Below are 26,854 nucleotides of genomic sequence, written 5' to 3'. Positions count from 1 at the left end.
TGTCAAAGGGGGAGCCTGCAATATTGGCTGCACTACACTTCTTGCCAGCTCAGCACCAGTTTCCGGCACTGTCCGCAGCAGCCTCCCTTTGGTCACCAGAAGGTGATTAATCCTTCCCTGAATCGGAGATTGGCTCTTACATTTCCTTGCCTCGAGCAGGTTATGCTACTTTCCACCTGGGTGTTATTACCCTAGGTTGCTTTGGAAGCCTCTCACTGGAATGGGATTGGGCATGTGGCCATCACCAGTTCAGTGGCCCTTTTGAAAAACATGGGGATTTCCCCCTGGTTTCTAGGTCCTACATGAAGCATTCCTGCTCTGTGTCATCATAGAGGCATCTGTTTGCCAGGCGTCACCTCTTCCTGAGTCTGGTACTGGGCTTGGTGCCAAGCAGGAAAAGGTAATTCAGAAGGAGCCTGTTTGACAGCTAGTGAAGGAATGGCATCCTCAACCTTGTGCTGGCATCCTCCTTGATAAGGCAGTTTCTTCGGTAGGCACCTCACCCCCTCCAAATTATTATAGATCTCACCAAGAGCTATGGAAGAGGGTTGCCTCAGGTTTGGAGATCCAGGTGAAGGAGGTTAAGGAATCCTCCCATCACCTTTCTGGTATTTGGCTGGTACTGGGAGGTCTTCTCTATTAATGAGATGATTTTGGAGCCTCTTAAGTTGCTCGGGCAGACTACTTTGTCCCTTTCTCCCACCTCAGAAATGTCTGAATGTAAATATTCTGTTCCCTCCCAGGAGTTTGAATATCTCTACTTCCATCCCACCCTCAGTTTTCTGCTAGTGTCAGTGGCCAGTGAAAGGAAATAAAAGGGTCAACAGGTGGCAACCCCCAAATCAAAGGATGCCAGATTAATTTATTTGGTAGAAAAGTTTATTCTACTGTAGGGTTGCAACTCAGGATTGCCAACCAACAACTCTTTTGGAATGTTATGTTTGTAACATTTGGGACTCCTTGTTAAAGTTTAAGGGCATGTTGCTGGAAGACACTAAGCAGGAGTGCTCCTTTTTAGTTGATAAGGGGAAATCTCTAACGAGAACTTGTCTGCAAACTGGACTAGAAGCTGCAGACTCAGCAGCTATGACCATGGCTTTTGTGGTTTCCATGCACAGAAGCTCTTGGCTTCAGCCTTCAGGGCTTCTGCATGAGGTTCAACAAATGATTCAAGACTTGCCCTTTGAAGGGTCCTGACCACTCAGAAACCTTTTTTTTTTTTTTTTTAAGCTCTATGGGTTGAAGGCTTCTAGGGCAACTTTACAGTCTTTAGGGTTGTATGCTCTTGTCCCATCCAGGAAACATTTTCACCTGGAGCAGACCCATTAGTACTCTGCCCCTGGTCCTTGCCAGGATCTGCAAAGAAAGAAAAAGGAGGGGTTATAGATGTGGTCTTCTCCTCCTCCTGCTTCTGAATCAATGCCTGATCCTTCTAGATACCCAGGGGGGCTAAACAGTTGTTTTAATGGGTCGATCGAGGATGCTGAACCAGTTTCCAGGATACCAGAGTCCATCTTCCCCCATGTTCACAAGCAGTCTGTGCCACTTCCTTAGTACTTGGTTCTGTATTACTTCAGACCAATGGGTCTTAAGCACCGTGGAAGTGAGATATACCCTCCAATTTGTTTCTACTCCTCCCTCCCACACACTCTCCCCTCTTCAGGGACCTTTCTCAAGAGGTGCTCCTCTTCTAGGTGTTGAAGAAAACACAGTCTTCACTTCTGTTTGGGTGGGCAAGGAAAAGACCTTTATTAACAAGGTAATTACCTGGGACAACAGCTTTAGCTGAACTGTGCCCCCGATCTGTCGTGTGAGGGTTTTTATATAGCCTTATTACCAAGTCATTGTTATACAGCAAAATGCATTAAGCATGCGTAAAAAGAGTGAGTTTGCACAAACAGTGTCACGTATACAAGGAACTTTCCGTATTTGGTTACAAAGGAAGGCATGCGCATAGCTTATTGTTAAAATGGAAAAATACAACTTCAGTTAAAAGAAAGAGACAGTCGGGCAGTTTACTTATCTCATTTAGCTTCAGAGAAAAATTTTGCCCACGCCTTGCTGACCATGCATATCGGTCAGTGCATTTCTAACTGCCTCTTAGCTTTCAGTTACATGCTCAAACTGTCTTTGTGACAAAGTTCATGTTTCCACATAGGTTCATTCTGTCCTTTGGGTAGGAACCATAGAGGAGGTTCCACAGTGTCACAGAGAGAAGGGGTTCTATTTCCATTATTTCCTAATCCTGAAAGCAAAGGGAGATCTCAAATCAATTTTAGACTCGTGCCAGTTCAGCAGGTATCTCGTAAAGATAAAGTGTTGCGTGGTTACCCTGGATTCCGTTATTCCCTCCATGGAGACCTGTATGCCACTCTCAACTTAAAGTGCCTACTTTCATGTGGTAATTTTATCAAAGTCACTCAGATTCATAGTGAAGCACACTCATTGCCAGTTCACTGTGCTGCCGTTTGGACTGTCAAGCATTTCCTCAGGTTTTCACAAAATGTATAACAGTGGTAGCAGGTTTCCTGAGGAGGCTATAGGTGCAAGTCTATCTTTACATGGATGACTGGCTAGTCAGAGGCTGGTCCAGGGGTCAGGTACTCCAGTGTATATCTCATCCAGTCAACCTTAAAAGCTCTGTGTCTACTGATCAACTTAGGAAAAAAAATCTAGCCTTTGTCTGGTTCAGAGGATAGAGTTTATAGGAGCAGTACAGGACTCTACTCAAGCCAGAGCATTCCTTCCGGGCACAAGGTTCCAGACATTTTGATTTCTTGCTGTAGATCTTAATGCTCACCCAGTCACAACAGCTCGAAATTGCATAAGGTTCCTATGGCAAATGACCACGTGCACATATAGTCCAGCATACCAGACTACAATCTCAGAGTTCTTCAGGGTTGGCTGGCCTCCATTTATTCCCTGGGTTGTCACTATTTGAATTCTGTGCTGAACAAGCCCTTTTGCATACAGTCTATGGGAAGGAATTCCGTTTGTCTGCTCTCAATCTTCATAAGAACATGAGTGGCTATACTGGGTCAGACTAATGGTCTGTCTAGCCTAGTAACCTGTCTTTTGACAGTGGCCAGTGTCAGATGCTTTAAAGGGAGTGAACAGAACAAGGCAATTGTCAAGTGATTCATCCAGTCTCAGCATCTGGCAATCAGGCTTAGGGACACCCAGAGCATGGGGTTGCATCCCTGATCATCTTGGCTAATTGCCATTGGTGGACCTAGCCTCCATTAGTTTATCTAGTTCTCTTTTGAACCAGTTATACTTCCCTTGGCAATGAGTTCCAAAGGTTGACTGCATTGTGTGAAGAAGTACTTCCTTTTGTCTGTTTTTAAACCTGCTGCCTACTAATTTGATTAGGTGACTCTTAGTTCTTACGTTATGTGAAGGGGTAAATAACACTTCCCTATTCACTTTCTCCTCGCCATTCATGATTTTATAGACCTCTATCATATCCCCCCCTTAATGATCTCTTTTCCAAGCTGAACAGTCCCAGACTTTTTAATCTCTCCTCATAAGGAAACTGTTCCATACCCTTAATCTCTTTTGTTACCCTTTTCTGTATCTTTTCCATTTCTAATATATCTTTGTTTGAGATGGGGCGACCAGGATACAACGTGTGGGCATGTAATGGATTTATATAGCGGCATTATGATATATTATATAGGAGCATTTCTGTCATATTATCTAGCCCTTTCCTAATGGTTCCTAACATTCTTCTAGCTTTTTTTTTGACTGCTGCTCCACACTGAGCAGATGTTTTCAGAGAACTATCCATAGCGACTGCAAGATCTTTATTGAGCGGTAACAGCTAATTTAGACCCCCTCATTTTGTCTGTATAGTTCTGATTGTTTTCCACTTCGTATTACTTTGCATTTATCAATACTGAATTTCATCTGCCATTTTGTTGCCCAGTCGCCCAGTGAGATCCCTTTCTAACTCTTAGCTGAGTCCAAAGCAGACTGCTATCTTGAGTAATTTTGTATTGTCTGCAGATTTTGACACCTCACTATTTACCCCTTTTCCCAGATCATTTATGAATGTTTTTCATGTCTGTCTGGAGTGGCTCATGGCTGTGAATGCCTACTTTAGGACAGACTATCAAAAGCAGGGCAGATCTTCAATTAGATTTCACCAATCCAGTAACAATTGTGAACTTCTAAAGTACTACAGATAGTCCCCTTAAATACTCCAGTCTGTCTTGCAACCCAGGCAAGCTTTACTGTGTGATAATGGTCAGTAACCCCAAAAATCATAAATATTCCACGTTATACCATGTCCCAAGAGACCAGTCACTCACTCAGGTGGATTTGCAACCTAGATTTCACAGAAAAGACACTGCTGGTAGCCAATTCTGAAGTAAACTAACCATTTATTAGCTTAAAAAAAAAGAAATGATTTATTGAGAGATTAAAAAGGGAAAATATGTGTACAGGTGAGACTGTCTATAATTCCAAAGAGTGGCAGAGATGTAGTAATCTGCCAGTTTCCCAAAAGTCTCTCAGGGCTATGCAGGATAACTCTGTCTTCTCGTTCAGTTATTTTGCTCTTTTAGAATTCTAACAGGCTAGAGGTGAAGAATTTTTCCTTAAAAACAAACTGACAGGGTCACTACCCACCTCGGCTCTTTTTTTATGGTGATAGAGAGTGAGGAATGCATTTAGAGGCTTTGATCTCCTATCATCACACACAATAAACATTTGCTTTGAAATTAGCACTTTTATGTTAAAGTTCTTCATTTGCGTTACACAAGGCTTCTTTCTCATTTGATGGGTTATTTATTTACAGGAATATACAAAATGTAAATGTTTGCAGTTGTAATGTAATAGCAAACAGGATACAGATAAGTGAAGACAATGCATACAGTACACCACTGATGTTTAAACTTCATAAAAACTGAATACATTCTTGTACATTTTATAATCACTTTGAGCTATACTAATACACAAGTGAATTGGACTGGCTTCTAGCTCTGCATTTGTTAGGTGTTCAGTGAGACTTAGGGCATTACACTATATCCACTGGATCACTCTTGTCCAGTTGTTTATAGACCCCCTCAAATAATTTTAATTTATGAGGCATGATTTCTCACGTTAACTCTTCCCCAACAAATTGTCTTCATCTGTGTCTGACAACTCTCTTCTTTACTACAGTTTCAACCAGTTTGCCAGATACTGAAGTTAGGCTTACTGACCTATAATTGCCAGTATCATGTCTGGAGCTTCTTAAAAATTAGTGTCACATTAGCTATCCTTCAGTCATCTGGTACGGAAGTTGATTTAAATGATAGGTTACATATCACAGCTAGTAGTTTACTTACATTAGTGATAGACATGTCAGTCCTGCGGTGGGGGTTTAACTGGGTTCCCTTCAAACTCAGGGTTTGTCATCCTCTTGCAACCTGTCTCTGCATGTCATTGTCAGGGAGCTAAGGGCAGTGTGCCTTGCCTTGTCCAGGCTTTCCTATCTCAGGTCAAGGAAAGAAGCCTGTTTGTCCTCAGACAACACAGTGGCAATGATCTGCCTCCTCAGGTCGGGAGTAGCCCACTCTTTTGTGATTTATCAAGAGGCAATTCACCAATGGAACATTTTGCATTTGCAATTCATTCAGTCTTGAAGCCTCTTATCTTCTAGTGGTGCAGAACAAGCTTGCAGGTTGTTCATGAGTCACCATGAGTGATCTCTCCACCTGAATATAGCCCAAGGCCATTTTCCATTAGACAGGAAATCCCCAAATAGACCTATTCACAACTAAAGTCAATAGGAAATGCCATCAATTTTGTTCCCTACAAGGTCACAGTCCCAGTTGCATCACAGGCACTTTCCTACAATCCTGGTCAAATAAGCTCTGCTATGCTTTCCATCCAATTCCACTGTTACACCAAGTGTTACTAACCATAAAATGAGACCTGCCTAGGTTATACTAATAGCTCTGGCCTAGTCCTGGCAGTACTGGTTCTCCAATCTCGTGGATCAGTCAGTGGAGGCTCTGATTTCACTTCTGTTGGACTCTGACATAATTTTGCGGGATCATGGTTGACTGCTTCATCTGAACCTGTGGGCATTTTAACAGCTTGGAGGTTGGATGGCTAAAACCTACAGAGCAAGTATCCTAGCGGAGGAGTCATGCTTGCCATGTTTTGTTAAGTAATATGTAGCCTTTTACCAGGACTACTTACATTTCGAAATGGAAGCATTTTTCCATCTGAGCTCATCAATTTGGGGTTTTGCCAATGCAGTCCTCAATCCAGCCTATCCTGGACTAACTGTTACACATAAAACATCAAGGATTGGCGATTAGTTCTATCATGGTTCACTTATCAGCAATATCATCTTTCCATCTTCACGTGAACTGTTCTACATTATCTAACAATATCACAATCAGAGTTTTTAAAGGCCTGGAAAGGTTCCACCATCACTTGAATTTTAATTTGTCAAAACTTATGAGGCCTCCATTTGAGCCTTTAACAATGTGCTGCTTACTGCACCTGTTACTGCAAGATGGCTTTTTTTAATAGCAATCATGTCAGCCAGGAGGGTGGCTCAGCTGCATGCTCTGACATCTGAACCTCCTTATACTTTTTCCTTGAAGGAAATTGTAAGTCTGCACCCTCATCCGAGGTTTCTCTCTAAAGTGGTATCTAATGTTCATGTTTGCCAGTCAATTTATTTGCGTATGTTTTACCTGAAACTCCACACCAATAGAGAGGAGCAACACCTGTGCACATTGGATGTTAGAAGATCTTTGGCATTCTATATAGGCAAGACTAAACAGTTCATTTTGTCAACCAAACTATTCATGGCCATTGTAGACAGGATGAAGGCTCTTCCAATCTCTTCACAGAGAATTTCATTCAGGAGGCTATTTATGATATGATCTGGCTGGCATTTCTGCAGTGAGCAAAAAACTTGCATTCCACAAAATCACAGCAGTCTTGTCAGTGTTTCTTGCACAAGTACCTATCCAGGACACTTGTAGAGCGGCAACCGTTAGTCCCCACCATTGCATCCCCAATTTTGAGATTGGGCTCCAGTGTGCATGTATATAGACTCCTTCCCTCCTGTTTTGTGACTTGTGAGTCACCAAGAGTGTGCAATCACTCGAAGAGGGGAAAAACAGTTACTAACCATCCATAACTGTTAAAGATCTATTGCATATATCCATTCCGTAACCCACTTTCCTACCACTCGGCATTGGAGTTGTACAGCAAGAAGGAAGTGTGCATGTGGGTACTCGGGTAGCTGGGCCCTTCATACCGACATGCGGTGGCATGCAACAGCAGGGAGTGGTTTAGCTGCACTGATGAGTTCCACTGAACAAAAATTTTCCACTGACTGAGCATGGGGTGTGCAAACATCATGAGTGGATATGTGCAAGACATCTCAAACAACAGTTGTGTAAGATTAGTAACTATTTTTTCTTGCTTTTTCAATTCCCAATTGGTTTCTTATTTTTGAATGAACTAGTCAATGAGTTGAACTAGTTGAATAAACTGAAATAAAGAAAATATTATCTCTGCATCTGCAGAAGAGACAATTGCTGTCAAAAGCTGGTTGAGCATTCCAACAAAGTCTTGTTCCAGGTGCTTGCCAATGACTTCTACCAGTTCAGTTATGAGACTTTCTTTAAAACTTGGTAGCAAACATGTACTGCTTGATGTTGTTTTTCAAAAAATTCTTAAATTAATTTAAATGATTTTAATAAGTTATAATAAATGTAAGCTTTAACATAAATTGTCATTTCAATTTTAATTATAAATTGGTTTATTTTTATTAAATTAAATACAGGTGGATTTTTTTTTTTAAATCAGGTTTTAATAAAAATCCAATGCATTTAATTTTTTAAACATTGATTTTAAAAAAGAATTTTTTTAAATCCACAATGGGGCAGCTGGTGGCAAATCCTTCTCCAGTGCATGAGCCTGCAAAATAAGACTAAACTCCTTTCCAAAGAGCCTCCCAAATTAAGGTTATTTAAAAAAAAAAAAAAAAAAAAGGCTAGTCATACTTAAAATATTCACTGACCAAAGGGGCCCCCCCAATCCTTCAGTAACGCTGAGTTAAGGCATATCATGCCCTTCCAGAATGTTGAGTTCAACAAAAGTCAAACTTGTGAAAACCAGGAAATAAAGAGTTAACAGAGAAATGTTGATAGGAGTAGCCATGTAGGCATTTGTAACTGTCAGGTGGGTGTGCATTTGAGATGCTACTGTGGCTAGCTGATAATACTTTAGTTCTAACATAGAGCTTTTCATCAGTAGATCTCAAGGAGGGAAACATTATCCCCATTTTATAGATGGGGAAACTGAGTGATTAAGAGACTTGACTAAAGTCACCTAGCAGGCCAGTGGCAGAGCAAGGGGAAAAAACCCAGGTTTTCTGAATCCCAGTCTACTGTTTAGGCCACATGATTGCTCAACTAACCACAAATTTGGATCACTAACATTGTCCCATGCCCCTATAATTCTAGAACATTTTAAAGAATTATTTAAATAGAAAAGTCTCTTGTCAATTTTAACTGTAGTAGAGCTAGCTCTCTGCTATAATATATATTAAATTAAAATCAGCGGCGGCTTTGTTATATCCAGATCCCCAGCACAGGATAATCCTGAAAACACAGGAGGCTCTGAGAGGTGTGAAGTGGGCCATTCATCACAATATGATGATTTTAGCTGAATGAGAGCATCCCTAAGAGATGAATACTGCCTGGAAAAAAAAACGTTCAGACGTCTGAACTGCTCCATTCATCTCAGTGGGTGTTCCAATTTCCCTTCCCCGGTTCATGAGAAACCTGTGATTGAATAAAGTATGCTTGTTCTCAATTCCTCGCTCCACTCTCAGCAGAGTGTTCTTGGTGCATGCTCCTAGCATGCCTATCCTCAGTTTCCTATCCCAAGAGGCAGGGCTGCAGAGCTTCCCCAGATGTCGGCTCATGTGCAGAGCAGGGAGAGACTGGCTCAGACCCCTTCAGAAGGTCAAGTTTCTCCAAATTTGGGCATTTGGCTCCTCTGCTAATGCTTGCTTACATGCTCTGTTTACCTTGTGACCAATTAGGCACGTGCCTAAAATGAGAACTAAATTATTTGGTGAATACAGTTCTGAATTTTGCTCCCTTAAAGTGTCAGGGGGTGACAGACACTAGCTGAGGGTAACTCTTGAGCAGCTGAGACCTCTGTGACAGGATCAAAGCACTGGTTTGATCCCAAAGTCTGGGCAAAAAAAGGTACAATATGTCAACCTTACAGCAATCGGAAAACAGATTCTCTTATCTTGGGAACCCCTTGATCAAAGTATCCCATATTTGGCTCCTTGACTGTATTCTGGCCATATGAGGTACACCAAATTTCAAGGCAATCCAAGTAATCCTGCGGGAACATTTAGGAGAGTTGAGCTATAAACAGAAAGCTTGTCTTACCTTTAGATATAGCAGGCCTGTAGTAGTCCACTATCCAGTAGAACCTTGGTTACAAACACCAGAGTTATGAACTAACTGGTTAACCACACATCTCATTTGGAATCAAGTATGCAATCAGGCAGCAGCAGAGACGGAAAAGAAGAGCAAATTCAGTACAGTACCATGTTAAATGTAAACTACTTAAAATAAAGGGAAAGCAGCATTTTTCTTCTGCACAGTAAAGTTTCAAAGCTGTGTTAAGTCAATGTTCACTTGTAAACTTTTGAAAGAACAACCATAATGTGGTGTTCAGCATTATGACTATTTCAGAGTTCTGAACAAACGCCATTCCCGAGGTGTTCGTAATAAACTCTGAGATTCTACTGTAATAAACTCAGAGCTTGTCTGTACTTATGACTGCACTAGTGCAGTGGCACAGCTGCACCGGTTAGTGAAAATATTATCTATGCCAATGGGAGATCTTCTTCCGTCAACATAGGTACTCCATCTCCTCAAGAGGTGGTAGCTTTGTCAATGGGAGAAGCCCTCCCTTTGACATAGTATTGTTTACGCTGGGAGGTTAGGTCAATTATAACTGTCGCTCAGGGGTATGAATTTTCCACACCTCTAAGTGATATAGTTATACTGACACAAGTTTGTAGTGTAGACCAGGACTCAGCAAGGTATCTTGAATGTTTAATTAGGCTTTGTCTACCCTAGCACTTTGGTCGGCAAAACATTTTGTTGGTCAGGTATATGAAAAAGCATCCCTGTGACTGACACACGTTTCACAGACAAAAGCACCATTGTGGACAACGTTATGTTGGCGGGAGACACTCTACTGCTGCTAGTTGAGGGTGGTTTAATTATGCCGACTGGAGTGCTCTCTCCTATAGGCATAGAGCAACTATACAGGAGACCTTACAGTGGTGCAACTGCAGCGGTACAGCTGTGCTGCTGTAAGGTCTGTAATGTAGACATAGTTTTCTTTCTCTAGCACTAATATAGAAGATAGAGTGAACAAGAGAGAAGAAAATACTACGTTGTAGGTGTCACTAATTTACTCTGTTCTTGTTTAATTGAAAAATAGCTAAGGCAGTAAGATACTGTATCTTAGTGCAACACCCTTTACAAAAAATCACAACAGAAGGTACATAGAAATCAAATAGGCTGGTGGATGATCCTGAAAAAATGAGGCTTTTTAGAAACCCAAGCTTTTGTTGACAGAGTTCATGAATAGAAAACTTTAGTGTTACTGCACAAAAGCCAGGAATCGACTTTCTGATTATGGTATCATATTTGTTTTGTTTTATAACTTTTTAAAAAAGACAAATGATCCTTGGAGTTGTATTTTTCCATGGAAAACCCTTATCCCGCAATTTCAGGCACAACTCTCTGAAACGTGTGCAACTGTTTATATTTTTGGTTTATTCCATATGCTGCTTTAAATGGTCCTATTCTTCTGGTGGATTCATGCATGTATTGTAGGAGGCAGGGGCTACTTCCTTGCATGACTACGTGCAAATATTGTGGCAGAAAGCTGTTGCCTCCTGCTGCACCCTCTACTGATGAACTCTTGGCCTGAGGTCAGAGTCACCTTGGAGCACTGCTACTTTTGAATGGCGATGGTCAAGGAGGTAAGGAACTGGTTTATTGCTATAATTCATTTTTCAGTTTTAAGTTGCATTTTGTTTTCCTGTTTTTGTTCTGAGTGGGTTTTTTTGAAGCTGACCTAATAGTTCTTTTCTCCTGTGGTTCCCTCTAGGTTTCAGAGAACAGGAGTGGTTCATGTCCAGAGTGAAGACGTGTTCCCAAACCTTCAAGCCCTTCCATCTTTCATTTCATCTGATGCAGTGGAGCCCAAGGGATGTACCAGTCTTCAGGTGACAGAAGTGGGGCAATCACTGGGTGCTGGAGCACCAGGAGAAGGTAATTTGAGAGTAATCTGGGACATAGGGATGGGAGAATTGCCTTACTGTGCATCTCTTCCCTAATGCCCCCTCTTGTTTTTTCTTTTCAGAATTCAGGAATGTGGGAGAGGTTCATCAAAGCAGCTGTTGGATTGTTCTGCTAAGGAGTAGTAAAACAATCACATTCATGGGGGGAAGGGTGGTGTGTGTGTGTGTGTGGCTGCTTAATAATTTTATCCTTTTGGTTTTTTGTTTTTCACATAGAGCCTCTTGGAGGGGAAAATGTAAGAATATATTTAAACTAAAATTTTTTGTATTTAAAGTTTTTTGTAAAAGCTGATAAAATGTTTGTTAAACATACGTTTTGTCCGTCATTATTGCTCTGTGGATTGTGGCTCTTGTGATTGGGTTTATACTGGGCAGAGTAGAGACCATCCAAGTACCTCATCGACTGCTTTTGTGCAACTAGTATGTGTGAGATGGAGTCGGTAGGTAACTACTGTTGATAAGTTGCTGCTGTCTAAACTATTAGCAGTTGTCCACTGATGCAAATTAGAGCAGCTGTGCGAGTTCAGCATAAGTTGGGCAATGATTGGTGGAAAGTAAACAGATCTTGAAAGCTACAGCATTTGGTCGCAGGTCAGGATTTGGGCCTGAGTTTCAAATCCTCCCACTCATTTTTTTCTTTCCTGCAATGACCGTTATCAGATTTTTCCTGGGTATGGTAAATTACTTACATTTTAGTTCTTGTAGTTTCTTGCTCTTTAGGATTACCTATTTGTCACATGTACTATTTAATATTACTGCAAGTAATTTAAAACTAATCTATACATGTTTAAGATTGTGTTTTCAGAAAATATTCTATGGAATGGATTAACTTTATTTTAGATCCCAATGGACTTTTACTGCAGTTTTAATATTAAACATTTTAAAGTCCTATTGGATTGTTTATAGTTACATTAAACTATCTGTTTTCTAGTTAATTGCAGCCCAGACACAGTTCTGACTTAACTTTAATATATTAAAGTCATACTTCATAAATAGCAAATTCAGAAAATGTATTTAATCAGTACTCTGGTTAAAGACAAATGCTGATACCAATAAAAGCTAACCTATGATCTATTTTTCAACACTAGGGGGCACTAATAATTCATGAAATTGAAAACAAAACAAACCTTTATTGTATCAATAGCATTCATGAATAGATAAACAATTTTATTGCTTTTATAGTTCCAATATATTTTTCATTACCAAGCAGTTTTTTCTGTGCAGAAACTACAACAAGTAGCATTATTATGATAATACAATTTCTGATTTCTTTTCTTTTGTAGGAATGATTACTCTGTTGCCTTGGAAATGAAGTGACAATCCTGCTGCTGTAAATGTAGGGCCAAAGATCAATGGTGTGGGCAGTATGGAGCAAATGAACGGGCAGTCGAGTAATGTTAATATTGCAACTACTGTTTCAGAGGTAAGGACCGCAAGCCTACAGTCCCTTTACTAATTAGTCAAATATTTAAATGGTAAAATGTATAGGGTTTCCACACACACTAATTTTGCAGCCAACTTGAAACACTGACTTTTTTCTTTGTGTAGCAGGGTCTTATTCTGTGGATCTTGTCTCTGACATTAGACAGTTCATATTTAATTTAGTTCAAAATTTTGTGTTTTTAGAATGCCTACCAGCCAGTAGCATGAATCAGCCTTTGTATGTTTGCCATACACAATAAGTGCCTCTCCTCAGTGTCTGTGGATGTGGTGGAAGATTTTTGACTCTTGCTGTGCCTGACTATTCTATAGCACTGTTCTTGGTCTGTATAAGGTGTAAGTAAAAGGTGTCTTATTGAAAACTCTCCTGTGCAGTTCTAGTTTTTATTTTATACTTAAATTTTGAAAATAATTTCAAGTTCAGTACATGGATGAGGCTTTGACATGCTTTTATTGATGATGCACCTCTTATTTGTTGGCTTCTCCAAAGCTTTGTCACACCACCTGGGTGCCTCAGGTGGAGTGTTGAAGCCTCTGAAGCACACCACTGTAGCCTTGCTCATGGTGGACCATCTCTCTTACTGTTGCATGTCTCGATCCTCTTTGTGCCCACACCCCAGGCTTTTCAGAGTCTTCAAGTAGACTTGTTTCCCAGGTCCTTTGCTTATAGGCTGTATGTTACACAGACAGTAGACCCAATGGTGGGGTACTTGACTGCCCTTTCTCATTTAACAGCAGTTACCGAGACACAGGAGGCACTTTTAATGTGGATAAGCTGTAGGACATTCAGGCTGCTGAGCTATGTGCTTGGGAAATGTGCTCCTACCTTTGTAGTGGGTTCTGGCTTGAGGGTAGGCTTCGTTTAGTAGCTTGTCTCTACCTTGAGGAGACTAAAGGGAGGTGATGGTGACAAGACAAATGTCTCTTGCTTCCTGGATTATCAGAAAGAATCATGTGGTTCTCCATAAATCCACTTCCTCAGAGGTGGATATTATGTGAGTAGAAATAACAGACCCCATGTACTTCCCTGAGAACTAGAGATTGACTTCCATCCAGAAGTCGCTCACTTTTTTTTAGGTTTCTCATACAATGAGTCTTGGTCTTTTCTAGGAACTGAGAACCAATAAGATGATGTGATGTTACCATAGAGCTTTCTTTGGACCCTATCCCCCCGCATATCCCTTAGAAACATATAAAGCATATTAGAGCCAACATGGTGGATTCATGAATCTTTATTATAGTTTAGAGGGCCTGTAGGATCTTTCTTATAATGATTTTCCACATCACCCCTCCCTGAAGCATGTTTTCAGGTACCATAGTATCAGGAAGATATAGAACTGGAATGGAATTGGAAATTCCAACTGGGAAAGTGTCCAGGAGAGAGAGTGTGTTTCAAACACACTATCTTCTACTTTTACATCTGGGATTCTCAAACTTTTTTGCTGGGACCCCCTTTGAAAAATATTTCAGGCTCTGAGGACACCTCCGCCCCTAATGCCATGCCATCCTTTCCGGCATGCATGGGGGCTGACAGCTCATCCCCCCCCCCCCCCCATAATATCCTCGCGACACCCCATCCTCCCCAAGGGGTCACGCCCCTCAGTTTGAGAACCCCTGTGTTACACCAAGGTAGCTGACTATGCACAAAGCTCAGAATTCTAGAAGAACATCACTCCCCATTCTTATTGGGGTCTTTGTGTGCTGCTTTTGACAATGTGGAGTGTATCTTCACATTACTGGTTTTCATGTTTACCTCTGTGTGGATGACTGGCTGATCAAGGACAGTATTTGTCATGGATGTTGGTGTTGCTGTCACAAAGGTTTGGAATAAACTCTTACTACTTCAGGTATGTGTCAGTATGAATGCCACTGCAGGTGTGCATGTGCCTCAGGCCTATGAGATTGGATTTTTTTTTTTTTTTAATAGCAATGTTTTTTGGGGCTACGAATTTGCTCAGTGTCTCTTTGTGCTACCTTGCGAGGGCATAAAGGGTGGAGTGGCTGTAACCCTCTCTGTTTCCTCTTACTTCCATGGCAGTGAGATGGGACTCAGTGAATGTCTGACCCGCTGCTTCTACTGAGCTTCAAACTCTTCCTTTTCTTGACTAGTTTTATAAAGAGAATATATCTTCATCACCCTTCTTGTCTCCTAATTTCTTTAATTTGGACAAGTCTGCAAAAAAGAGACTTGACTCACCCTATACAGTAGGGTGCCTTGTCCTGACCACTATGCTGCTTAAACGCCCAATGTTTATCAAGGAAGGGTGGTTTAGGATTAGGCTTCGATTTGGGAGACCCAGGTTCAATTCCCTGCTCCACCAGAGATTTCCTATGTGAGCTTGGGCAAGTCACTCTAGCTTCTCTGTGCCTCAGTTCCCTATCTGCAGAATGGAGGATAATGCTACCCTACCCCATGGGGATGTTGTGAGAATAAATAAGTTACAGATAAGGAAGCACTTTGAGATCTGCTGATGAAAAGTACTATATAAAAGCTAAGTATTATATTAAGCACTGCCTGACCTGCAACAGACTCATCCCTGTGGTCAATAAAATAGCTACTGAATATGCCTATCTGGAGGAGAGCCATATCCCTGAAATGGGTTAATATGCATATCCTTCTTGAATATTCTCAAATCAAGGGATGTGCAGTTGAAGCTGCAGCTTGCTTGGGCAATCTGTGTGTGTCACTTTAAACTCAGAGGACATGACCATCTCCAAAAATCAGCTGAAGGGGTCATTGTGCCCCTCCGGGAAGGCAGGAAAGAAGGTGCCATTGGTTGGTACAGACTACTTTGGCATTGGTTGCTACTATGCTGTCACTGGAGCTGACAATGCCAGCATCAGCACCGACAAACTAGGCGTTAGCCATAACACCAATCGCTCTGACACTGATGTCTTCATTGGAGCTAGTGTTGGTGCCACATCACAAGGGCATGACCAAAAAGAGCCCAAACCCTCCTCCAAGCATCAAGAGACACTGTCCAATAAAGAAGAGAAGCATCACTGCTCCAAGGACAGGGTGTCTAAGTCCTCCGTTAAGGCAGAGTGATTCACAGTAAGCTGGCATTAGCGTCAACTAAGATGCTTGTGCTAACAACCATGCTGATTATGAGCCTGAGAAGATGTGTGGTTTTTTCTGTGGGACCATCAAGATCTCCTCTGGGAAGATCATTGGTACTGGGGTGGTATCTTGAGCTGGATCTGAATCATTGGTCCACAGTATTGCCATTTTGAAGAATTTTACCTTTCTTCACCACCACCAGATTACACCTTCTCCCCTATATTGAGTATAGAAATGCTTGTCCTTTACCTTTTGAGAGCAGTCCTGGAGATTTATTTCACGGCACCATCAGAGGATCTGGAACAAATATAAATGTACTGCCTCAGATTCAATATAGTAATGCTTGCCTCAATTATTCCATATCTTCAGGCTCAAGACTAGTTTGTAGCTCTTGATTTGCAGATGTGTATTTCTATATAGCTGTCCACCCAGCCTACAGTAAGTAGTTGAGATTTATAGTGGGACCAAAGAATTACTGCCATTGGGATTCTCTGCAGCACTGAATCTCTTCATGAATTGTTTAGTGGTGCTAGTCACCCTCCTGAGAATGCAAGTGTTTCCTACCTGGCACTAGCTGATCAGAGATGGATCCCAGTGTGAAACAGTAGCAAGCATGGAATGCATGCTGTCTCTGTATGCCTGGCTTGGCCCCCTAGAGAACTAAGAAAAATAATCACTTGGTTCATCGCAGATGACACAGTTCATAGAAGCTGTGATCGACTTCGAGTTAGAAAGAGTATTCCTGCCAGAGGAAAGGTTGCAGTTATTATAAGCACTCCATTATAAGCATGCTCTAGCCTCACTGTGTTAGGCCACATATTGGCGTACAAGCACATTATGCTGCTTGTCAGACTTTGGCTGTGGCCCATTCAGCTCAGGCTCAAATCAGTCTATTCCCCCATGGGACATCAGACAATCAAGAAGGTCTCAATGTCATATGTCATTGCATAATTGACTTCGTGTCTGGAATGTACCAACACATGGAAAAGGGGTACCCATCCCTGACACGAGCCCTGGTCACAGATGTATCAGGGCAGTTTGGATATCTCATGTTGGACCACCTATAAATTCAAGAAACTTGGTCAGTGGATGACATTGGACTACTTATGAATATCCTGGAGCTCAGAGCCATCAGACTGGTTTGTATGGTGTTCCTGCCTGTCCTCCAGAACTTTGTAGCACAAGTCTTCACGGATGACATGACAGCCAGGCTCTACATAAATGGAGTGCCAGCTTCTCAGCCCTCTGCTTGGATAGCCATCAGATTCTGAATCTGATGTCATCAAAAGGGGTAATCCGGATGGACCTTCATCTCCTAGGAGTCAGCAACAATTGCAGACTTCCTGAGCAGACAGTCCATAAGCAATCACAAATGGTTCCTGCATAGAATCCATTATAGGAGCAATATTCTGTTGTTGGGCATTCCTATCCACAATAGACTTTTTTGCCAGCAGGGAAAATGCCAAGGGTCAGAACTTTTGATTCAGAGGTGGATGCTGCTTGCCACTCATCTGCTGTGGGATCCACTCTGACACATACTTGAACATGAAGGATTACTTACCCCACAGTAACTTTGAGGAGTTGTGGTCAGTATTGATCCCATGACCCAACCCACTTTTCGGAGTCCTCCGCTACTGTGGGCTTCAAATTGTAAGGGGAATGAGGGAGGGTTGTGTCTGTTTCACCCTTTATGACCTCTTAGTGGTGCAGTCTTTGGCCCTGATAGCCACTGCTTTTTAAAAAAAAAAAAAATCCAATCTCACATGGGTGTGAGGCACCTATGATCCACACTAACAACATCTTGAGGAATCCGTTACTGTAGCATGAGTCCTTACCAGTGCCTGATAGGATTTTTAGGAGCAATGTTAAAAGTGACATGAATGAAATGTTTCCTTTGTGTGTATATCTTTCACCCCTCTCCACAATGTTGGAGGGCAAAATAGCTCAGAACTTTGAACTAATCAAATCTGTCACTTTTATGAACCATGTTGCAGGATTCAAAAAATGGTAATCTATTGTACGTATGGGCTAAATTTTTTGTTTCTGTAAATCGACATAGCTCAATTGAAGTTAAGGAAGGCAGTGCTGGTTTATACCAGTAGAAATTTTGGCCTAGTATCTTTAGAGAACAAAAATTATGGATGTTTTCTCTCATGCTTTGGTTATGAAAATTCTGGAATTTCTACAAAAACTGTTACTGAAAAGCTTTCACCATAGATTAGTAATTTTGAAAGACACTAGAAATGAACCTGAACTAAGCACCTCATTGTTTAAGGTTGCTTGGCGCCCTCTCACCTTTCATTTCTGCTTGGTTGTATATGGGTTCTCAGATTCCTTTCCATCTATGCCCCACTTAAGGTGTAGTATAATGTACTATATAATTCTCAGCAGCTACTTAAATAATCATTTAACATGTTTTACTGCAGTTACATTGACCTACACAGTTCTACGTCAGGCAGATAACTGGCTGGAAAATAAAATTTCCTAATGTTCATGATAGGACTGAGATGGGAGGAAGGCACATATGAAAGGTCTCTTCAAATATTACTACTTCAAGTAGTGTTGCTAGGGTTCTCCACATGCACCTCAGATCGGAGGTCTTAGGTAGCAGTGTCCATTTGGCCCACGCATGTGCCCCTGCAGCCTTGTTCTCTGCTCCGAAGCTATATAGAACTGTGCAAGTGAACTGCCCTCAGTTCCTTCTCAGCTGCTTTGGCCTGAGACGGAACCTCAGCAATGTCTGAGTTGATACCTCAACTGTACTTTCTCTTGTGTGTAATAGTGTTATTTCTTAGACTTTCCTTTAAAATTACTACAGCTAATTAACACATAGTTTTTAAAAACAAAACAAAAAAAATCTTAGATTGTATTTATATTTTTAGGACATCTATTTTTCTTTATTTTTCTGCGAAAGACCATATCGACACACCCTACTGGCCATTGTTTGGAGTGTATGAGACCTTCGGTACTGTTGTTGCCTTGTGCCACAGTTGTCTGTCCAACTTGCCTTATTGGTACCTTTCATTGTTCCGGTAGTGCAACTATTTTGATTTCCTTGGGACTTGGTGGTAACAGAAACACTTGAGTCTTCCCTATTTGATACCAACCCATTCTTGATACCAACCACTTCTTGATCCCTGGAGTCTCTGTCTATTTCTGACTGCTCCACATCTACCAAGTGATGAGAAGGAAGATGACTGGGATTTCTTACCCAGTCTCCTACATTTCTGTCCAAGGCTCTTCCTTCCATTTGTCAAGGAACTGAGACAGCTAAGGAGTTGTACCATCCTGGTTGGAGACAGGAAACAGTGCTCCTGTTTGGTCTCTCATCTGCACTCAGAGTGTTTTCAAAAATTCTTTCTGTGATAGCAGTTCAGCTTCACAGGCCAAGGATTCTGATTTTCTCATACCTTGATGATTGCCCACTCAAAAGGCAGTCCTTCATAGAATATTAGAGTTGGAAGGGACCTCAGGAGGTCATCTAGTCCAACCCCCTGCTCAAAGCAGAACTAATCTCAGCTAAATCATCCCAGCCAGGGCTTTGTCAACCCGCAGCTTAACCTCTAAAGATGGAGATTCTACCACCTCCCTAGGTAACCCATTCCAGTGCTTCACCACCCTCCTAGTGGAAAAACTTTTTCCTAATATCCAACCTAGACCTCCCTCACTGCAACTTAAGACCATTCTCCTTGTTCTGTCATCTACCACCACTGAGAACAGCCTAGCTCCATCCTCCCTGGAACCCCCTTCAGGTAGTTGAAGGCTGCTATCAAATCCCCCCCTCATTCTTCTCTTTTGCAGATTAAACAAACCTAGTTCCCTCAACCTCTCCTCATAAGTCATGTGCCCCAGACCCCTAATCATTTTTGTTGCCCTCCACTGTACTCTCTCCAACTTGTCCACATCCTTTTTGTAGGGGAGGGGCCCAAAAGTGGACACTACTCCAAATGCAGTCTCACCAATGCTGAATAGAGGGGAATAATCACTTTTCTCAATCTGCTGGCAATGCTTCTACTAATGCAGTCCAGTATGCAATTAGCCTTCTTGCAAACCAGGGCACATTGCTGACTCACATCCAGCTTTTTGTCCACTGTAACTCCCAGGTCCTTTTCTGCAGAACTGCTGCCTAGCTCGTCGGTCCCCCATCTGTAGCTGTGCATGGGATTCCTCCTTCCTAAGTACAGGACTCTGCACTTGTCCTTGTTGAACGTCATCAGATTTATTTTGGCCCAATCTTCCAATTTGTCTAGGTCACTTTGTATCCTATCCCTACCTTCCAGGGTATCTACCACTTCCCCCTAGCTGAGGGTGCAATCTACCCCATCCTCCAGATCATTAATGAAGGTGTTGAACAAAACCGGCCCCAGGACCAACCCCTGGGGCACTCCACTTGTGACCGGCTGCCAGCTAGACATGGAGCCCTTGATCATTACCCCTCGAGTCCGATGATCTAGCCAGCTCTCTATCCATTTTATAGTCCATCCAGCCCATGCTTCTTTAACTTGTTGATAAGAATACTGCGGGAGTCAAGGTATAACTTCAGTGAAGTTTTGACAGCCACTATGTGAGCTATAGACCTATTTCTCAGACTGGGACTACAATTAAACATCCAAAAGTCCAACTTAACCGCAGTGCAACAGTTGAAGTTAATAGCGCTTACCTTGATGCATTAATGGCCAAAGCATTCCTCTCTTCGCACAGATTCATAACCCTAGACAATTTAGTCACTGTAGTCCAAGTTGGTCCTCAAACATTGGCCCTCAGCTATTGGGACATATGGTGGCTGGCAGCATTGTAATAAATCACGCAAGACTTCACATGTGCTATCTCCAAGGGTGACTTAGAACTGTTTATTCACCAAGCAAATATAGTTTAAACAAACTCTTCTCCATGCCTGCAGTAGTGTGTTTGTTTAAAAAAAAATCCTCAACTGGTGGAAGAACCCTCACAATGTTTGCTTAAGGGTTGGCTGCTCCAACATCTGTAATAACAATGGTTGCGTCCCTACTGGGATGGGGAGCTCACCTAGATTCTCTCACTGTTCAAGGCAGGTGGTCTCCTCTCGAGTCCACATGGCACATCAGCTTTCTGGAATTCAGAGCCGTCAGAAATGCCTGTATCCGTTTCCTCCTGCTGATCGGGACAAATACCTAAAGATCATGATGGACAACATGACATGCATGCTGTACATATATGGTCATGGGAGAGCAAGATCACCTTCCTTTTGTGCTGAAGCAGTGAGGCTTTGGAACTGATGCATATGAAACCAGATCAACATCTCTACTGCTTACCTTTCAGGCGCAAAAAATATCACAGCAGGTGCCCTCAGGAACTGCTTCTCGCAAGATCACGAATGAGGGATGAGATCCCACTGTGCTCTACCACATATTTTAGTGTCTGGGTGTTCCACAGATAAAGTTGTTCGCCAAAACCAAGAATAAGAAATGCTCCCAGTTCTGCTTGAGAGGCGTTCTGGGTCACAACTCCATGGGAGAAGCCTTTCTCCTTCATTGGAGTCCAGGCCTTCTTTATGCATTGCTCCTGATTCCCTTGATATCCAAGGTCCTGTTCAAGATAAAGCCAAAGTTATTTTCGTAGGTGAAGACAGATAGTTTCCTTACCTCACTTAGCTCATTGTTTGCCAACAAGTCACTCTTTGGACATCTCCTCTCTCAGGATGCCGGTCAAATCAGTTGCCCCAATCAGGGGTTCTCTGGCTCAAGGTGTGACTGGTAGATAGTTCATGGGGTTGAAACTACCTGTTCTGAGGTGTAAAGAGAGTGCTGTTACATAGCTGGAAACAATCTACTTGTGACATACCCAAAAGTGGATGTGATTCAAACTCTGGTGTCACCTAAAACATCTCACCTACATCCTCTATCATCATTTGTACCAGATAACATTTTAGAGGTAAAAATGAAAGAATTATCTTTTAAATTCTGTAAAAGTGCATTTGGCAGATATTACAGCCTTCCATCATATGGTAGAGGGTTCTTCTGTCTCTGGTCGTTCTACAACAAGAAGATTGCTAAAAGGACTGGACAACTTCTTCCCACAAATTAGATGCTCTACATGGGTATGGAATCTCAACTTGCTACTCAGATACCTTATGAGGCTTCCCTTTGAAGCTATAGCCACCTGCTCCTTTCTACACCTGTCTTTGAAAATTGCATTTCTAATACCCATTCTTCAAGCAGAAGTAATGGATAAGTAGGGATGCTGCTGGCACCCCTATCCCCCTTCACAGTCATCTTTAAGAATAAAATCAAGCTGCGACTGCATCCCAAGTTCCTGCCAAAGGTATCTTTGGACTTCCACATAAGTCAGTGTATCTGCCTTCCAGTTTTCTTCCCTAGGCCACACGGGGGTAAAGGAGATGCAACATTATGTACACTCGATGTAAAAGTCTAATGCCCTCCTCCTGATTTAGACAGGACTAAGCCCTGTAGGAAATCTCCCAGATTATTTGTCTTCATTGCAGACAGAACTAAGGAATCTCTGCTTTCTAAGCAAAGACTCTCTGGATGGATATATGGCTGCATTACCTACTGCTATCAGTCTGATGATCTTCAACCTCCCTAGAGCATTAACTCAATCCACAAGATCCTTCTCTACTTTAATAGCCTTTTTCTTAAGAATGTTCCTGTTGCAGAAATATGTGGAAGCATGGCTTGGGCATCCATTCATATGTTTGCTGAACACTATGCAGTCACTTATGCCTCAGCTTTTGATGCCATATTTGGCTGTACTGGTCTATCGTCAATCCTAGACTCAACTCTGAAGCTCCACCCTTCAGTAGAGGATATGCTTGATAGACATCTTGAGTGGAGCACCAATAGGGACACAACTCAAAGAAGAAAAGGTTACTCACCCTGTGCAATAACAGTGGTTCTTCAGGATGTGTCCCCCTGTCAGTGCTCTGCTACTTGCCCTCCCCTGGTCTACTTCAGAGTTCTTTACAATGGGCTTTGTGGTAGAGAAGGAACTGCGGGCGGTTTGCCCATCGAGCTCTATATAGCCTCAGTGTAGGGCACAAAGCTATGGGGGGTACATTCATGGGCCCAATGGACGCTGCTATCTAAAATCTTGGATCTTAGGTGTATGGAGCACAAACACATCTAGAGTGGAGCACGCATAGGGGCACTCATCTTGAAAGAACCACAGTTACAGCACAAGGTGAGTAATCACTGGTCTATACCCATGGGTTTTCTCTCTCAGATCTGAACTGATTACCTGATTGGTTTGCTGTATGTAGTGTTGTAGCTGTGATTGATCCCAGGATACTAGAGAGACAAAGTGAGTGAGGTAATACCTTTTATTGGACCAACTTCTGTTGGTAAGAGGGGAACAAGCTTTTGGGCTTAAAAAGAGCTCTTCTTCAGATCTGAGAAACTAATTCAGGCCTAGCCTACACTACAGAGTTAGGTCATCGTAAGCTGCCATACATCAGTGTCTACACTGCAGTGGTGCTCCTTGCTGACGTAAGTCTCTCAATATATTAACTTAATTCCACCTCCTCAAGAGGCATAGCGCTTAGGGCGATATAGTTAGGGAAACGCCGTGGCTATGTAGATACTGCGTTATTTACATAGCCTGTTGGATGTCAACCCAGCCCTGGAGCTAGGAGCACAAGCTGTCAGCCCTGGGCCTTAGGGTATTTCCAGCTGTGAGCCCTGCAAGGGGGCTGACAGCTCGAGCTGTGGAGCCTGCACGGGGCAGGAGGAGAGCTCCCACTGTGAACCCAGTGCCCAGCTGACAGCCAAAGCCAGAGACAAATGTGAAATAATAGCACCCATTAAACTGAAAAGAATGTCAATTTCATTATTGGTAGGCTGGTAGCATGGGGGGAGGGGGAGGCTCCATCTGTGAGCGCTGCTTGGCTGTCAGTCAGTGCAAGCGCTCCTGGTGAGGATGTGCACCACTAGCAGAAAGAGAGTAGTGTGCACACCAACAGCTGATTTAATTGCTGCGATGGCTGTAAGTCAGCCTAATTTAAATCAACCTAATTTTGTAGAGTAGATAAGCCTTCCGTGTCACTGCTAAATACAAGATTTGAAAAGATTGTTTAGCATAAGTAGTTAACTCATATTTCAAAGGACCATTCATAGTGAAGTGGTCCACTAACACCCCTCCAGTCATAGTGAGGAAAGGAAAGGAGGCATGGGGGGAGGGGAGGAAACAGCTGGGTATTAGGTTACAAATTGTTGTCGGTGTGCTTTGACAAATTACTCTCCTTCACTACGTCACATTTAAACTTGGAGTGCAGTGTGGTCAGAGTTTCTTCTGTGATGTGCCTAGCATACTTGAATGTTAAATAATTATGGAGGTGCCAGTTGTGCCTCCAATAGTTAAGGCCAAGTTGAGTTTTATACACACAGTAGAGATTCAACCTCATAGTTGTGTATGGAAAATTCAATGTATCCTCCCCAAAATTACTATTTGAGTATAAAGAATGAATTTTCTGAGAATTTAAAAGAAACTCCATTAGTTTGAGTTAAAATTAGTATAATGTCAAAATTAAATGATCTTTAAGAAATTTGGCACAATTGTCAGATCTTTTGTTCTTTCAGTATCTCAATAATTGAATATATCAGGGGTGGCCAAACTTACTGAGACCCTCCTCCCTGCTAGGCAGAGTCCTCTAGCCTAACCACTCTGCTGCAGGCAGAAGCTCTGAGCTCTCTACCCCAGTCTGCTTTGCACTGCTCCAGAGTGGCAAAAAGGAGCCAGAGTGTACCAGTGAATCTGGCCATAAAAGTTAAAAGGATGGTTCTATCTTCAGGTGATTGCTCATATCCATTCCAATATAGGTGAGTGCGCGCCCTGTGCACTGGTTCCTGGAACTTTTTTCCCCTTAGCAAGCCCCATAGGCTCGGCTCAGGCTCAGGCTCGGCTCAGGCTCATAGGGTGCCGCCTACCCCGCGGGCCCTTAGTTCCTTCTTTCCGCTTGTGACGGTTACTGGAACGCCTGCCTCTTGCTTCAGCAAGTAGCATCCCCTTTGTTTTCCATAGAACTGTTGTTAATAGACTGTTAAAACATTAAATAGAGTTAAGCAGTTAAGTAGTTTAGAAGTTAGATAGTAGCCCTCAGGGGCTTCAGGTTGGGCCATGCCTGGCTCAACTGGCTTCAAAGCCTGCACTGTGACCCCTGCCTCTGCTGCCTCGGAGAGCAGCACCGAAGAGACAAATGCCGCATTTGTAAGGCCTTCAAGTCCTGCACTCAAAAGGAGAGAGACGCGCATGTGAAGGCTATCCTTATGGAGTCTGCGCTTCAGCCAGACTCGGAACCAGTGCGTTCCCCCGCGACACTGAGCGTCTCCTCGGTGCGGAGCACTCCAGGGCCTGGCACTGAAGCGCTGCAAGGGGAAGGATACCGCGCGCTGGGACTCCCCTGCACCGCCCATCCGGCCTGGGGGGAGTCAGGAGATGCCCCAGCCATGTGCCGTTGAGATTACTCCAGCACCGGCATTTCCAGGCAGGGAACCTCCCCTGACTCCGTGGAGTGGGGGAGTGCCCCTGCAGGGATCGTTGATGCCAGAGGCGTTCGCCGCGGCACGCGCCCTCATGGGCATGCCCACGCCTCCGTCCCCGCCTCGGCCGAGGGTGCAGGGACCAGCGTCTTGGGGTAAACCCACGCTGGGTGGCCCCGGTGGGTGGCAGAGACAGGAGTCAGTCTCCCCCCAGACGGTCACGGAGGGTAAAGAGTGCGGGCTCCTCTCCCAGCTCCGACACCGAGTCGAGCTCCTTGACATCACGGCACCGAGGGTGATCGAGAGGCTCATGTGCGAGGCGATGCCGCTCCAGTTCCACCTCGTGCAGGGGTCGCAGCTCCAGCTCTCACTCCTCCATAGAGAGTCCTGCTTGGGGCCATTTATCATCCCCGGCACGCACCCCGACCAGCACACGGCACTGGTCTTGATCCCCGGCGCTGATCCCGGTGCCCGCCGAGACCAGTCGTTGACCACCGGCTACGGTGGCTTCACTGCAGTCATTGGCACCGGCGGCTTTGGCACCTTGCAGTCGGTCCCGCTCCACGCGGCCTCGCTCCACCTGGTCTCGCTTCATGCTTCGGCACCGGCAGCACTGCTCCCAGTCCTGAGCGATCAAGGAGGCGATCAAGCTCTGCCAGTAGTTCATCCCCACGATGACACTAGACATTGGCACCGGCGCTCGTCATGGTTCTCTTCCCGGAGCTGCTCTCCTGTCAGCGGCAGTAAGCGGAGGTCCAGTGGCTCTGGGTCCCGGACCCGCCACCAGGTGTCCCAGTCGGCACCAATGCCAGCTCCGGCGTGGCCACAGGGGTCATGGCAGTGGCCATACTGGGGGTCTTAGGGTACCCAATTGGTCCAGGCCACCACCTCGGTCCACTCATCAGTGGTCCAGCCATCCTCCTCCCCTCCCACCCCCCACGAGCTAGCCGGATAAGGGCCATCCCTCTGAGGAGGGATTGGACCCTGAGGAGGGTCCCTCCACGGGGCCCCTCCTGCAGTCGTCGTCCTCATCCCCGGATGACGTGGCTGCCAGGGACCATAGGGCACTGCTGCCCGACTTCAGAGCACACCAGGGCCTGCTCAAGAGGGTGGCGAGCAACCTGAACTTGGAGCTTAAGGAGTTGTCGGAGGAGGAAGACCCCCCTCTTCAGGGTGTCGGGGGAGGCAGGGCCATCGAGGATGGCCTTACCGGTGCACGAGAGGGTCTTAAAGTTGTCTTAAGGGTCTTAAAGGGTCTTAAAGACAAGTGTTTATAAGTCCAGGAAATTCAGAGTTAAGATTCAGTGTAAAAATTTAAAAGGTTCATCTGACATCAGGCGGTAGGAAAAAAAAAATCTAATGTTGAAAAATTTGTTTAGTCTGAGACCATAACCACCAATCTTTAATCCTAATAATATTTTAAAGGAGTATTGCTGGGCAGATTTAAGGTTGCTTGGGTGCCCTATCACATTTCCAAAGCTAAATATGCTTGGATTTCTTTTAAGACCATGTAAATGA

General features: G+C 43.5%; 1 protein-coding gene across 7 annotated transcripts in view; it reads left to right on the top strand.

Annotated features, from left to right (window-relative positions):
- RALGPS2 (Ral GEF with PH domain and SH3 binding motif 2) overlaps nucleotides 1–26,854 on the top strand; it is a 304,700-nt gene that overhangs the window by 48,979 nt on the left and 228,867 nt on the right. For 5 of the 7 annotated variants that reach the window (XM_067532587.1, XM_067532588.1, XM_067532589.1 and 2 more), the window contains exons 2-4: nucleotides 11,173–11,336; nucleotides 11,428–11,601; nucleotides 12,649–12,788. In XM_067532587.1, coding sequence (XP_067388688.1) covers nucleotides 12,732–12,788 — 57 coding nt within the window. In that variant the 5' untranslated portion in view covers nucleotides 11,173–11,336; nucleotides 11,428–11,601; nucleotides 12,649–12,731. The remainder of the gene's footprint in view (nucleotides 1–11,172; nucleotides 11,337–11,427; nucleotides 11,602–12,648; nucleotides 12,789–26,854) is intronic. The other 2 variants (XM_067532590.1, XM_067532591.1) reach the window with 2 other exon arrangements.

Source organism: Emydura macquarii, unplaced genomic scaffold, assembly GCF_026122565.2.
Source record: "Emydura macquarii macquarii isolate MOO-44397 ecotype Brisbane River unplaced genomic scaffold, CSIRO-AGI_Emac_v2 contig_3287, whole genome shotgun sequence".
NCBI classification, from domain to species: domain Eukaryota; kingdom Metazoa; phylum Chordata; order Testudines; family Chelidae; genus Emydura; species Emydura macquarii.
Note: the sequence above shows the minus strand (reverse complement) of the source record. Positions and strands in the feature narration are given on the sequence as shown.